The sequence below is a fragment of the Mesoplodon mirus genome (genome assembly GCF_964341445.2).
Source record: "Mesoplodon mirus genome assembly, chromosome: 12".
In the NCBI taxonomy this organism is placed as follows: domain Eukaryota; kingdom Metazoa; phylum Chordata; class Mammalia; order Artiodactyla; family Ziphiidae; genus Mesoplodon; species Mesoplodon mirus.
The window spans coordinates 50,029,441-50,044,823 of record NC_138988.1 but is presented as its reverse complement, the minus strand read 5'-3'; the positions used below and the strand labels follow the sequence as shown (position 1 = coordinate 50,044,823).

Here is a 15,383-nt window from a genome sequence, read left to right as displayed (position 1 = left end):
TTTACAAATGTTTATCCCCATATTTTCTCCTTGGAAAACATTAGTTATGGGTAGAATACGTACATTTATACCAAGTTCAGTTGTGGGTTTTTTGTTTTTGTTTTTGAGCTATACATTATATAATTTAGAATCACTCACTCTTTGGTTGTAATAAAATGTAAGCAAGTTGACATTTAAACTTTTTTGGCATCTTGAGATTGAAAATGGAATGATGTGTCTACTGGACTTCAAGGAAAAATCGGAAGAAACTAAATCCTGAAATCAATTAGAGCTTGGCATTTTGCATATATGTGTTCAAAGGATGTGTGTCCACAATGTACCAGAAAACATCATGCTGGTGCTTCAGTTTCTTCACAGTCCAGTGTACATCTCAGTGTACATATAGTGTACAGTCCAGTGTACAGTAGTGTACAGTCCAGGGTACATTCCAGTATATAGTGTACAGTCCAGGGTATATTCCAGTGTATAGTGTACAGTCCAGTGCATATCACGTGTACAGTGTACATCTCGTGTGCAGTCCAAGGGCACATCTGGTGTACAGCCCAAGTGCAATCTGGTGTACAGTCCAGTGTACATCTGTGCACATCTGGTGTGCAGTCCAAAGGCACATCTGTGCACATCTGGTGTACAGTCCAGTGTATGTCCAGTGTACCATCCACTGTACAGCCCAGTGTACACCCAGGGTACGTTGTGTACCATCCAGGGTACATTCCAGTGTATGTCCAATGTACAGTCCAGTGTACAGCCCAGTGTACATCCAGTGTACATCCTAATGTATAGTCCAGTGTCTGTGCCTGTCTTCTCCATGTTCATAAAATCGTATGAATGGCTTTTACAGTCATTCTTACAAGAAATGTCAAAGAACAAATAGTCAATAGGTTTGAAGAAGGAAGGATAAAAGGAACAAAATTTAAATGAACTGAAAATTGGATTGCTTGACATTGAATTCAAGTCAGTGGTGTACCAGAGCTCTCTTGTTCTGGCCCACACGAGCAACATTCAAAACATCAGGAATTTTGCCAGCTGACTGTTAAGCCCTTTATAGCTTGAAATTGGCCACAGTGGGAATAGTTACACCAGGGAAATCAGCAAGCACTACAAATCAGGGCTTTTGTTTAGCAGAGAGTTCGTGTTCTAGTGGACACGTGGACAACTGACATTCATTGACTATGGTACAAACTCATCCAACATGTGATGCCACTAAAACTCCTAGATGCCAGTGTCTGGCAGTTCACATGCTAAGTATTTCCCCAGTGTGTCCCTTCTCTGTCATCCTACCATCTCTGCCTGAGCTCCTGTCTCTACTGTCTCTGCCCTAGATTATTGCTTTTGCCTCCCAGCAGACTCTACCAGTGGAACAATGTTATTGTTAAATCTACCACTAGAATAAAGTTTAGTTAAGAACCCTGCCAGTCTGGAATTGAAGAAAAGAAGATAGTTATCTTTGACTATTGGGAAAAATAACATATAACACTTTCCTATATAAACAGAGCACTTTTGATTGACTCTAAAGTAAGTGGTTTTGGTTTTTTATGTTTTTTTCTGTTTTGATGTGGGTTTCTACAGATTGAATCTATGAACATAGAACTTACTTTCAAAATAGTTTGGCCAGGGACTTCCCTGATGGTCCAGTGGTTGGGACTTCACCTTCCAATGCAGTGGGTGCAGGTTCGATCCCTGGTTGGGGAGCTAAGATCCCACATGCCTCCTGGCCAAAAAACCAAAACAAAAAACAGAAGCAATATTGTGACAAATTCAATAAAGACTTTAAAAATGGTTCACATCAAAAAAATCTTTAAAAAAAATAGTTGGCCAGGGCTAGGTTACAGTCTGTAGCTATGTGACAGTGACAGTAATATGATCACAATGGTATTGACCCCATGACTTTTGTGTGTGTGTGTGTGTGGTACGCGGGCCTCTCACTGTTGTGACCTCTCCCGTTGCAGAGCACAGGCTCCGGACATGCAGGCTCAGTGGCCATGGCCCACGGGCCTAGCCGCTACACGGCATGTGGGATCTTCCCGGACCGGGGCGCGAACCCATGTCCCCCGCATCAGCAGGCGGACTCTCAACCACTGCGCCACCAGGGAAGCCCAACCCCATGACTTTTGACCTCACGATTGTCCTGTTCTGGCCAGCTGATCAAAAGCAATTCGTCAGTGAAAATATCCACCAGAGGGAATGCTACTGTGGGGATTAGTGTTAGATTAGACCCATCTTTGTCTTGACTTTGCCCCGAGCTTAGTCTGGGGAAAAAACTCCTCCAAGTTGCCTCAGCAACAATTCGCTGTCACCCAGCCTGGTGTGAGCACATCCGTAATTAACACTGGTAGATGTGCAGAAACGCAAGAATGCCGCATTATCTTCTAAGCCACATGGCCTCATTAAGAAAGTAAAATGTTTGTGAGGCTCATGCAGGTTTTCTCCCTCTGGGCTGTGGAAGCTCTCTGGCTGTCAGCACAGCACTCAGGGCCAGGAAAGTTCAGAGAATTACTTCAATAATATGACAGCCTCGTCCTTTTAAAATGGAATTCAGTGCCGGCTTCCCTCAGAGGCATTCATTGAAATTCCATGCATGAGCCATTCCTGTAGTCACTTAACAATGTCTCTCATGTTTGCCCTGATTTAACAAAAAAAAGAAAGAGAGAAAGAAAACCAACTTTGTAGTTGCGATAACATGGATCTGGATGGTCTAATTACAGTGAAGAGGCCCTGAGCTTGCAGTAATAGGATGGTTCATCTGATGTGTACGGCCATTAGAAAATGACCCACGCGTGGACGTTCAAGGGGGACAGTAAAGAGGCTTTTAAGAATTACACTCTGTGCAGCAGGAAAGCTAATGAGCAAAAGAGCAAGTCAGAAGAAAAACTACTGCTTCAGGAAGCGTAGTTCCACTTACGGCCTGTGACAGCTTTCCTCAAGTTCATTAGGATGGACTGGGCTTCCCTCTGTTCCCATGCAGCCTCCCCATGGCTCATTCTGCATCTTGTTTTTAAGGAATGAAACCACTGAATAATAAATGGTGAGGAAGAGAAAGGGGATGGATGCAGAGACTGCCAGTACATAAGATGAAGGCAGACACACAAAGATGAAAGAAGTCATAGTAGGCTTCAAGAGCCCAAAAAAAAAGCAATTTTTTATACTCCTCTTTTTGACTTTTTTATGCTATTTTACTTCATATATTAAGAAGAAAACAGTATCTTATTATGATGTCCAGGCTAGATATTTTTATCCTATATCTTAATTTTGGGACACGTTTGAAGAAAAGTGTCTTTGGATGCAGTCTGTACGGCTTTCTTGTTTTAAAAGTCCTACATGGGGTTTCCACATAATTTGGGAGGTTGACATAGAGGCAAAATGCTTCAAAAGATACACACCTTGGGCTTCCCTGGTGGCGCAGTGGTTGAGAGTCTGCCTGCCGATGCAGGGGAAACGGGTTAGTGCCCCGGTCCGGGAGGATCCCACATGCAGCAGAGCGGCTGGGCCCGTGAGCCATGGCCGCTGAGCCTGCGCGTCCGGAGCCTGTGCTCTGCAACGGGAGAGGCCACGGCAGTGAGAGGCCCGCGTACCGCCAAAAAAAAAAAAAAAGATACACACCTTGCTTTTCAAAGTTGACCCCCCCCCTTCACCTACACTGTCACACCAGGGAGTCAGCACCTAGGAGTAAGAGTGGGACAGTGTCTGTAAAGGCCAGTGAAATCAGATGCCTCCTTAGTCCCAGAGGACCCCCTGGTTCTGGGAGGCCTCAACGTCAGTGGAACTGTCGAGGGCATCTTCCACTCTGCCTGAGGTGGGCGAGGGGCTATCAGTACCCCAAATCCACTTTCTGAAGCATAAGGTGGTAGTTCCTCTTTCAGGAAACCATAGCGATATCATGATACCATAGGATACATCTGTTCCCCCTACTCAAGCCTACCTTGAGCACCAAGGTGCTGTAGGTAGATGAACCCAGAAAGGACCCTTGTCTTAAAAGACAGTGCCTTCATAACGAAGTAAAACTGGGGAACAAATCCATAGTATTCATAGAGTTAGAACACTTGACGAGAGCAGTCTATAGACTCCGAAAGTACAGCCGCCTCTAAGTGGCCTGGGGGATTTTGATTTCTCTGACATCCTAGGCTGTTTCGCAGAGTTTCTGTGTCTCTTCTTTCTCTTACCCACTTTTATCTTTTAAATACTACAGATACTATTTTTGTTTCCAAAGGTCAAGTGACTTTCCTAGGGCCAGCAAGTTGCCTGGTGCAGTCAAATAACAGAACTGATGTTACACTTAACATGCAAATAAGTTATTTTTACCTTATATTTTGAGAAAGCAATCCAGAGTAAATATACAGAGTCTTCAAAGATTGTGAGGAGAGGCGTTATTTGAAACGGTCTTAGTAATTGAAAACTGTAGTTTCCACTGATTAGAAACTAATTAAGTAAATGAAGGGACTAGAATCCATTTGACCCTACTCCAACCTGACTGCCTGTCTAGTATCCCAGTATCTGAGTAACAAACCTTTAAAACGTTATTATGTGGTCTGAGTTGATTTTGCCGGGCAATTATGCTTTACCTTTGATTTTTTTTCCTTTGATATCAGCAAGATCTTGTTCAACAGACTATGGATTATAACTCTTGTCCTCTTTACTTAATTAACTATTGAGAAAACAATTAATGCAATGAATAGCCATTGAGTACCTGCCATGCTAAGGGGATTTATGTTAAGCTCTGAAAGTTGGAAGAATGTAAAATAAATAGTACTACAATTTAGGGAGTAAAAGCAGGGATGCCCAAGTGAGAAAACCACAACTTAAATTCTAGCTTTCCCTCCTACTAGCTGTCTGACCCTGACAATGTCTACATCTAAGTCACAGTTGTCTCTTTTGCAAAAGGAGTTTAATAACACTGCCTCCCGGGATTCTTGTGACAATAAAGTGAAAGTGCTTAATTTACTGCTTGGATCAGAGTAAGTGATCAACAAATATAGCTTGTTAGCTCCTTTAAAATGGAAAATCTTTAAAGAAGGTGAAAGTGTAGAGGAATTGATAGGAAACCAAGAAACCGAACCAGGCAGATATTAGGCAGTGGTGTGTGCAATGCATGACCTATAAAAATTCGGCAAAGGGACAAGCCAGCCCTGGATAAGCATTTTTTTTCTTTTTCATAGTCTTCACCAGCCGTGCCACAACTGAACTACTGTAATTCCATCTCAATACCATGTACAAAGAACAGAATTTGAATTCAGAATCAGCTAGCGGGTTCCTTAGAAACCTGGAGAAGTGTGTGTATGTTGGTTCATCCAAGATAAGTCATATTTTCTGTTAAGCAGATTATTAACTTTAATCATTTGAAAAGGCATTCTACCATATTAAGAATACTTAATAAACCCAACAGGAAAATTACACTGCTTGGGTGGGTTTGGGGAGGTGATGAGAACTGTCTAGCTTCTCAATTACTTTGCTCTGTAGATATTTGCCCTCTTAACTACACCCTTCCTCGTCGTCAACCTTTATAACCAACAACAGCCAGGGAATCAAAACCCTGAAAATACAGGTTATGACTTTGTCATTCATTCATTTCCAAAATGTCGGTTCTGTAACAGTGTATTCCAATAAGAGTTAAAAGAATGTCCGTCACAATCATGCAATTTATAATTCCCAAATTGTAATCCCAATTAACATTCTGATTTTTCATAAATATGCTACATCCAGCGAAATGTTTCCTTGACAGAATATTAATGAATTATCCTCTGACTACAAATAGTATTCAATAACTGCTGTATTTTAGTCAACACAATATTAAATTTTCAGAGTTGTAAGCTCCAGACATCTTAAATGTTTTAACTCCTCCGTCTTCGTGGAGGGCACTCATTTATTTGCCAGGAGGCATGTGTCCTTTCCTAACCTTTTTACCTTCAGAAAATAAATGATGCATGTGACTTGAAAACTGAATTATTATCAACTGAAAAAGGAATAATAAAAATAACCCATGTCTTTATGATCACCATAGCAAGCCTACAGGGCAGTTACTTTTGCTATTTCTGTTTTGTCAGATGCATCCTATCTACTAATCCTCAATAAATATGAAAAACTGATCATCTCACAGCTAAGAATTGACAAACTGGAACACATTTCTCATTTGAATAGACGAGATAAGCAGGTTGCCACCAGCCAGCGCCACCACCTCTGCCTTCAGGCGAGCTGTGTCCCCGGTAGACCCTGTTAGTTCGTGCTTAGGTCACTGCTATCACATTTCTATTTGTCTATTCCTGGACCAGAGCTCAGATTCACATTCCAAATAGCCTCCTGTCTCAAGGACCATTCTGTGGCCTACCTTCTGTAGCATCATGTAAAGAAATGGAGCCCTCCAATTAAACCATTCCAGGTGTAAATTTCTTGCCTGGAGAGCGAATTGAGAAATGAATGGGGTTCATGAATATAAATTGGGCTCTCCTTACACTTAAGTTTTCATTTGGAAATTGTATGGCATGATTCGCTCCCCACATAAATCTTTATTTGTGTGTTTACCGTGGGAATCCCAGTGCACAGCTGGTAGCCCATTGCTATGCATGACTGAATATTAAAGTTCACAAATCATCAGGCAGAGGGGGGCTTGGGGAGGGTGACATCGCAGTGTCCCTGCATCTGTGTGCTCAACAAAGATGAATCACACCCTCCCAGGCTGTGCACCCTTACTGGGACGAGGCCACCCAACCTCACTCTTTTTCTCTCCTTGAATATTATTTGACAGTTGCTTCCCCTTTCTACCAAGACATTCTGTTTTCTGTATGTCTTAACAGCTCTGTTATCATCAGACTTATTTTTCCTTTCACCCAATTTTGGTTTATAGAACTGATGTAATAAATGAATCTTTCATAGGCCACCTCAATTTATTTTTGAACAGACTCTGTGAAACAGAGTCATTTTGAAGATGACTCGGTGAAAGGATGGAATGATTCAATAAACAAATACATCATCTTTAGATGCAAGGCCACTGGACCTCTCCTGCCCTCCCCTCTCCCCTCCTTCCCTCTCCTCTTTTTGTTTACAAAAAAGCCGTGTGTATTCTGCAACAGGACCACTGAGGCCAACTGGGCTTTCACCAGAAGACCAAATATAAGTCAGACTTTTAGAAGACATTTCTCTCATTTTCAACCTGTACTTTGAATCTTCAGCCAGAAATAAGGCACCATTACATGGACTTGGAAGTGTGTTCACATTGCCTGCTCTTTGTTATAGAACTAGGAAATGGTAAGGAAGGCTGCGGTCATGAATTTTCTATAGTCGTGCCAAGTTATTTTTTTAACATATACAACAATTCACGTGACAGTGAATTTGACGTGGCTAGGAGTAATGTCATAATAATAGTAAAACAGCAACAGAATTATTTTAGGGCCAACGGGTATATGAATAAGAGTGGAAGATCTAGACAATGGGAAATCATAGAAAACAGTTTTTTACAATTAATGTTTAATTTCTCTCTGCATATGAGGCATTCTGGGAGGTAGTAAGGGCCATGATATGACAAAGTCACATTTCTTGTTCCCCAGTCTGATGATTTTTCCATACTGTATAAACTGCAAACACTTTGCCATATTGTATAAACCCTCTGAGCTGAGGTTACTGGTATCAGTTAAGACCCGCAAAGCATATGTAAGGGAGGCTTTGACTGTGTTACCACCGACACAATGTAACTGGAGGAAAGGTGGTCAGGACGCTTAATTACATTCTTAATATGCGGTGTCTTTGCAAGAATGTAGAATAACCTAGTAAGGAAAACCACTATGACAGTGGAGTAGGGAGAGTAATGTGAACATGAAAAAAATGGGACACATAAAGGAGGTCAAAGGATGACTTTCCAGATTACACACCTGCTCCACTTACCAATCGATGCAGGCACAGTCCAGGCCTCCCAACTCGGCTCATCCCCAAGTTTGCTCTCTCGGGTGTTCCAAACTGACCACACCTTATTTCCATCTCCTTAGATGAATAGAGTTTATCTCTAACTCAGTGACTATTTGTAAGACACGTTTCCACAGTATTTCTAAGATGAGTGAAAACACATTTTTGCAGAGCAAAGGACAGCGAAGTACTGTCTGTTTAAACTTACATTATAGGACTTCCCTGGTGGTGCAGTGGTTGAGAATCTGCCTGCCAATGCAGGGGACATGGGTTCGATCCCTGGTCTGGGAAGATCCCACATGCCACGGAGCAGCTAGGCCCGTGAGCCACAACTACTAAGCCTGCGCGTCTGGAGCCTGTGCTCCACAAGAGAGACCGCGATAGTGAGAGGCCCGCGCACCGCGATGAAGAGTGGTCCCCACTTGCCGCAACTAGAGAAAGCCCTCGCACAGAAATGAAGACCCAACACAGCCATAAATAAACAAACAAACAATTCCCTTAAAAATTCCCTTAAAATTTTTTAAAATTACATTATAGTCTTTATGTAATTTTACCCTTTCTCAGTTAAAACTCTCACATGTACTCAAAACAAGGTCTATTTATAAACAATGTGGATTGATTAGGAATCTTTTACCCTTAGTTTCAATTTTTTAAACCTGGTTGTAAAACTTAGTGTCTGCGTTAAGAAAATCTAGGATTGTAAAGACTTTCTCACAGGGAATTGTATTAAGACAGCAGTTCCACTGATTTCCAGGCACTCGGTACAGTTAATAGTATGAGCTCTGGAAGGACCTTATTTTACAGCATGAAGTAAATGTTTTATTTCTCTATCACCATGTCATCTTCACCTACATCACAACTTTCTTCCCAATATTTGTAAGAACAATTCACAGCCTTCTTTTAAGAATGCATTTTAAACCACATCTTGTAGTAGGGATTAAGATAATTAGAATAAATCCTGGTCCACTTAAAAAAGAAGGAAAAGAAAACCTACCAACTGATCCATCCAGAAGGTCATAAACACATACCTTCTTTACATGTTGTACTCTGCATTATCTATGATATGTACATGATCCCTCATGGGAGTGTTTTGCCAGAACGTTTCCTTGGGAGCTAGCGGTGGCACAGAATGAAAGCGTGACACACCTGCTGTTGTTGCCTTTTGTCTAAGTCAATGAACGCTGAATTATGTAGAGTAGGGAGTCATTCTGTTCACTAGGGTATGGAAAACAGAATGCATCCTAAGTTAACAAGATGTTTGGTGACCTCTGTGTGAAGTGAGGTGATGCAGAAAAGCGAGAGGGTAAGAGAATGAATCAAATTAATTCGGAAAAAAACTTGATAATGTGTGACTTCTCCAAATATCATTGAAACCAAAGCAAAAGATAAATCTGAAAGGTTTCATTTACAGCAGTCAACCGATGTCAATACAGGTTCCCGTCTTTGCACCATGAAGAATTTACCACTGTCACAACCTGCTGATTGGACCACTCTTATGGATGGAAGTATCAGTGAATTTTTTGGAGTCATACCCTTGTCCACCCCAAGAAGCAAAACATGCGTTATTAGGAAATACACACTCCTGATACAGAGATTGAAAGGTCTGCAGGTTGCCTGGTGAAGAGGCGCTCTCATCCCGTACAATATCATCATTGTTCTTGGTACAACCAGTTCAAAAGGTGTTCTTTCTTCACAGGTTACCAGCCGCTCTTGTCTGGTCAACAGGGGTTCCAAGGCCTCATGGGGGTGCAGCAGCCGCCTCAGAGTCAGGGCATGATGAGCAGCCACCAGGGAACTCCAGTGCAAAGCGTGATGCTCTCCTACCCAACCGTGTCTAATTATCAGGTGCATATCAGTAACTTGGAAAATTGTGTTTTATAAAGCAGAACTTGCCTAAGTACAGGCTGTGGGTATGTCCCCACATCGGCTGGTTGGCTGGGTGGTAGGTGCTAGGCCCAGCCAGTGCTGAGGGCTGATTTTGAGTCAAGATTATAATAGACAAGCAGAAAATGGGAACTGTATACTTCTGTAACTACTGTGGCTTTTGAATGCCCTGCTAAGTGTGCTTCCATATAGACTTTCTATTCATGGAAGAAAATCCTTTAAAGTTCTATTCATGAAGACCTTCGGGCATTCTGTTGAAATTGTACTTACTGGGAGAAAGTCTTCACAGCAAATTTTCATTTGTTTTTGGTCACACCCAAAGAAACTTCATTTCACCACAAATTTATCTTATAAGGGATTTTTAAATGGCATCTCAAGATTCATTTAAAGGGCATTTATTGGACCTGACAGCTGCATTTTCCAGACTAAACCCACACTGGGTATTTAAAAAGTGTCATGCCCCCTTCTGTAATGTATATCCTGAAATACCCTGGCAGGGGGTAGTGAAGAGTTGGCGAAATACTTTAATCATTAAATTTAGCTGCACCAGGTACTTCTAGCCCTGGAGAACTTATCCTCAGTCCTCCTGCCCTGACAATCCTTGTTCACACTGCATCAGTTTCTACCTCCAACTGGATAGGAGATGTTTCCTAAGGCTGCAGGTTGAGAGTGAGCTGGTGTTCCTGGGACAGAATCCCCTTTTACTGTCGATGGCTCCAGACCACTTGGTGTAAAACCGGAATGGGAGTGTGGCTTTTCAAAACGGAGAGAAATCCGGAGTGGGAGGTCCAGATGGCAGTCCCCGGAAGGCCAGGAGAGAGGAAGGAAGGAGGCTCAGAACTAACATCTTCTGAGCATGTACTTCTAGCCAGATGTGTCCCGAGAGCTGTACACTCCTGCAGTCCTTTCAGGGGCACTTTGAAGGAGGTTACATTATGCAGATGGACTCAGAGAATCAGAGAGGTTAAGTGACTTGCCCAATGTGAAACAGCTGATAAAAGGGAGAGCTGGGATTCCAACCTAAAAGCCTGACTGTTTTTGATGACACCACTGTAGCTCATGGGACACCCCAAAATACCCTCTTCATACAGGCTTCTGTCTTGTGTCTTCCTACAGGTGCCAATGACCCAGGGTTCTCAAGGACTGCCCCAGCAGTCATACCAACAGCCAATCATGCTACCTAACCAGGCAGGCCAAGGGTCCCTCCCAGCCACTGGAATGCCTGTGTACTGTAACGTCACACCGCCAACCCCTCAGAACAACCTTAGGCTGATGGGCCCTCACTGTCCCTCCAGCACTGTCCCCGTGATGTCAGCCAGCTGCAGGACCAACTGTGCCAGTATGAGCAATGCTGGGTGGCAGGTCAAGTTCTGAGCACTCTGGCCACGGTACATGTCTTCAGATACTACTCATGGCCTTTTAAGGGAGGAGGAGCAAGGTGCGAAAACTCACTGAGGACTTAAGTATTCACTCAACACCCAAATGACTGCTGCTGGTATTCTGTAAAAAACAAAACAAACAAACAAAAAAAAACAAAGACTAATCCACACATTAGCTCGTTAATGGTGCATATTTCCGTCATGTCTGCTAGGTATGCCTTTCTAGCTTAGCTAGTGACATGAATTCATCAAGGTAAGATTTTCTCCTACCACTGAATACCACTGTGTAGATGATAATATCCCTAATTTGGATTATTAGTTTTGTACTTTGTGTTGACTTTGTGATGCTAAAAGTATTTAAAAATTATATACTAAAATCACATTGTACCAAAGCTGTAATGGAAAAGAATTGATGAATGGAAGGAATAATTTATATACACTATAGAGTTTTCTTTTTCTAATGGATATATACTGTATTGTAGTGTTTAATCAAAATAAAACTATTTGACCTTATGGAGGAAGGTCATGTTTTTACCACCAGTTTGCTTCACTCTCTGTTCCAATATATGTTGGCTTATGTGTCACTGTTATCCCTTTTGAGCACTAGTTCATGAATAATGCACAGAAAAGATGTTCCAGGTGTTTGTAGATGAACTGGCATCACCTTGGTAGGCAAACACTAAACCAACTGTAGTTTCTTGTCATGAATACTACAGGGGTCCTGAAAATCAGGCGACATCCATCTCATCTGTTTACTGACTTCACATTTTTGAAATGTGTACCTTGCTTTTAGTTTTAGGCCCATTGAATGCATGTAGCTATACTTCACCAACTAGGAAAACCTGAGTATCCTTGGTAACAACAGCTCTACACCAAACTCTATACCAAACCCTGATCCACCTCCATTCAAATTCCATCACCTACCTGGAAAACAAGATATCTTTGCTTAGAGGGAGATTAAAAGAGGCACAGTCTAATTTAACCCATTATACCAGGTCACACAATGTCACGTACCACTAATATTGACAGTAGGTCAGTATCTCTAAGGTGCTGTTTGTCCCAATAATTTAAAACAAGGCAAAATATTTCAATTTGTTTACAAATACTCAGAACATTCACCAAAAAAAAGAAAGAAAATTAGAAGAAGGCTGTTCCTGTCTAATCCCAAAATGTTTAACTCCCTATAGATTCTGCAGGTAAGACTGATTTATTTTATGACAACCTTTGAAAAATAATATCAGAACCCTGTATACCATCTTTGGCCCTTCCAGGGGATATTTAATGAGGGACTAAAACCCCACAGCTTTCACTTTGCTACGGCAGTACAATGACTAACAGTTTTGTATTTTATACTCTCTAACTAAAAACCATTATTACCAATGAGAAGGATTTGGAAAGTATATCTGGATAATTACCATTGTTTTTCATATTATCACATTCTCTATATTAGATTTTTCCATGTTCATGTTGTTTAGCTGGAGATAGAGTTAGGCAGCTAGTTAAAAACTCAACCGACCAGATTACCATTCCTTAATTTTACACTATTGTTTTATTTTTCCTTTAAAGGGGATTTTTTACACATACTATCATTAGTTTTATTCCTTGTGAAAAGTCTGTCCCATTTCCCCAAATCTCAGACTACTGATTTCTTTTTTTTTTTTTTTTTTTTGCTGTACGCGGGCCTCTCACTGCTGTGGCCTCTCCCGTTGCGGAGCACAGGCTCCGGACGCGCAGGCCCAGGGGCCATGGCTCGCGGGCCCAGCCGCTCCGCGGCATGTGGGATCTTCCCGAACCGGGGCACGAACCCGTGTCCCCTGCATCGGCAAGCGGACTCTCAACCACTGCGCCACCAGGGAAGCCCTCAGCCTACTGATTTCTTCATAATAAGTAAACCCTATGAAAAACATTCTAAAAAGAGGATGTTGCATTTTTTTAAATTGAGCCATTAAACCAATAGGCTGAGTAGCTTTTAAACCAAGAACTGCTCTGAGAAGAAGCTATGTGTCTGCCTAATTAATATCTTCCCCTAATAGAAGGAGGGGGCTGACAAATATAGATTCATTTTTAAATATATTCACCATGTAGCCCTCTGATCTTGGCAGTGATCCCAAACTCAAGTATCCAAATATAAGTCTGAATGTTTATTTTCTTTTCATACAATTCTGAGAAATTTTGAGCATTTCTTTAATGATTCTTAGAATTATTGAGCCTTCTTTCCCATGGATTTGAAACATATGTCATGCTAATAAGAATAAAGACAGACCTTCTTTCTTGTTGGCCATTCTTCTCCAAATGTGTTAACACTCTTTCATATTTAGACATTTGACTTTATTGCATAAATCACTTCGGTTACTGTTTCCAGCTGAGGCATCTTCCTTACTTTCACTAAATATTTGTATCCAGCATTACCTTATTCCTAATCTCATGTTATGCTTACTGTCTTTTTATATTTGAATATTCAAGGTGGTTGTGTAGAGTGCGGGTCCCCAACCCTACCGGTCCGCAGCCTGTTAGGAACCCGGGCCGCACAGCAGGAGGCTCCCCATTGCCCTCATTACCGCCTGGCCATCCCCCTCAGCCCCACACCCACATCCGTGGAAAAACTGTCTTCCATGAAACTGGTCCTTGGGACCAAAAAGGTCAGGGACTGCTGGTGTAGAAAGACAGTTTTATTAGTGAAGCACTTCCAGAATTTAATTTGCCTTCAGGAGAACATTCCGTTTTTTTCACGTTAGTTAAAATTTTATTACAATCACATTTTGAAAATACATATTACATATGTCTATAAACTTATATATATACATACATATGCAAATATACATAGTCATCCCTAATGATGAGAAAAGAGAACACAAGTGACTTATGCAATCATTTATTCAGCAAAATTTTATTGCATACTTCATTATATCCTAATTATGTGGCACAATTTAAAATAAAAGTACAAATAAATTTCATGCCCATAGATTTATTCTTGTAAGTTTTATCATACATTTGGTTATTCTGTGATAGTTGTAACTAAATGTGCTAACTAGGATACTGATGAATTTCAGCCATAATTATTTTATTGTTTTAATATCGTTCCCCAGGATGTGGGGTAGGATAAGACAGTGTGTTTATATAACATTATGGAAATGGATTTATGTCATTAATTATAAGTATAGTTGGAGGATTTAGATAAAGTCGTAAATCACCATAACAAAATAAGTGGGGTACCTCTGAGCCAGAGCAGCTTCACAAGAAAGGATGGAAGGACAAAGCAGTTCTAGCTCTTAACTCTTAGCAATTCTATTTTACATGCAGCAAAGCTTTAGCGGCATGTATTTTCTTTTTCCCTCTTGGACAGAAACTTCTGTATATAAGTGCCCTGTCTTAAGCTGCATCACAAGGCACAGTTCCTATAACCCATCAGGATAAAACAAATGAGACTGAACAGAACATGGAGACAGCACAGGAGGGCTACCAAGTCTCCATCACGACATATTCTGTACCAATATCCAATATGCAATGAAATCGGATAGTCCCTCTTGTTTAAAAAAAAAATGGTGAGACATTTATCCATTCTGACTCACAAAACGTTTTTTGTCTTCTGTACTTTGCCCGATGCCACTTCTACACAAGACCAGAAATCTTTGCTTCTTCCCATATTATTCTGTCCAAAACCCTCTTTACTGACAAAGTTGTTCTCTTTAGGGCTTTGACACTGTTTTCCAATAGTTCTCAGTAGTGTTTGTTTCAAGTTCAAATCTTTATCACTTGACTTCTGTGAAGTTTTGTAACCTCCGGTCTTCTCCCCACAAAAGATCTGCCACTATTCTGTGTCATCAGTGGCAAGAGCTTTTCACTCTTGGAGCTAGGTTCTCTGCTCCTCTCGGCATTGTGTACACAGTGGGGGTGAGAGGCATCTGATACTATTCTTCTGAAGAGGAAAATCATTTTCTGATTGATGTCCTAACAGAACCGAGTCTTTTACTGGGCATGAGGTTGCTTCCTCTCAGAAAATAATAACCAGCTCCCTGACTGCAGCAGCTCAGGGAATGCTTTGAAATTTGGGTTCGTTATTTGATTTGTTTTACTGCCTTATTCCATATTACTCTCAGTATTGTCATAGAAGGAGAAGGAAGAGGTCAGATACTGAGCAAATAGGAGGAGACGTAAATCTGAAGGGGGTGAGCCCTGAAACCGGATTCGATGGACAGTCAAGGAGCAAACCCAGCAGGCACTCATGATAATGTGTGT

General features: G+C 41.4%; 1 protein-coding gene across 1 annotated transcript in view; it reads left to right on the top strand.

Moving 5' to 3' along the window:
- Window positions 1–11,651, top strand: part of ARPP21 (cAMP regulated phosphoprotein 21) — a 118,296-nt gene extending 106,645 nt beyond the window's left edge. Inside the window, exons 19-20 of the mRNA XM_082637802.1 lie at window positions 9,581–9,729; window positions 10,885–11,651. Coding sequence (XP_082493928.1) covers window positions 9,581–9,729; window positions 10,885–11,142 — 407 coding nt within the window. The 3' untranslated portion in view covers window positions 11,143–11,651. The remainder of the gene's footprint in view (window positions 1–9,580; window positions 9,730–10,884) is intronic.
- Window positions 11,652–15,383: the final 3,732 nt, after the last annotated feature.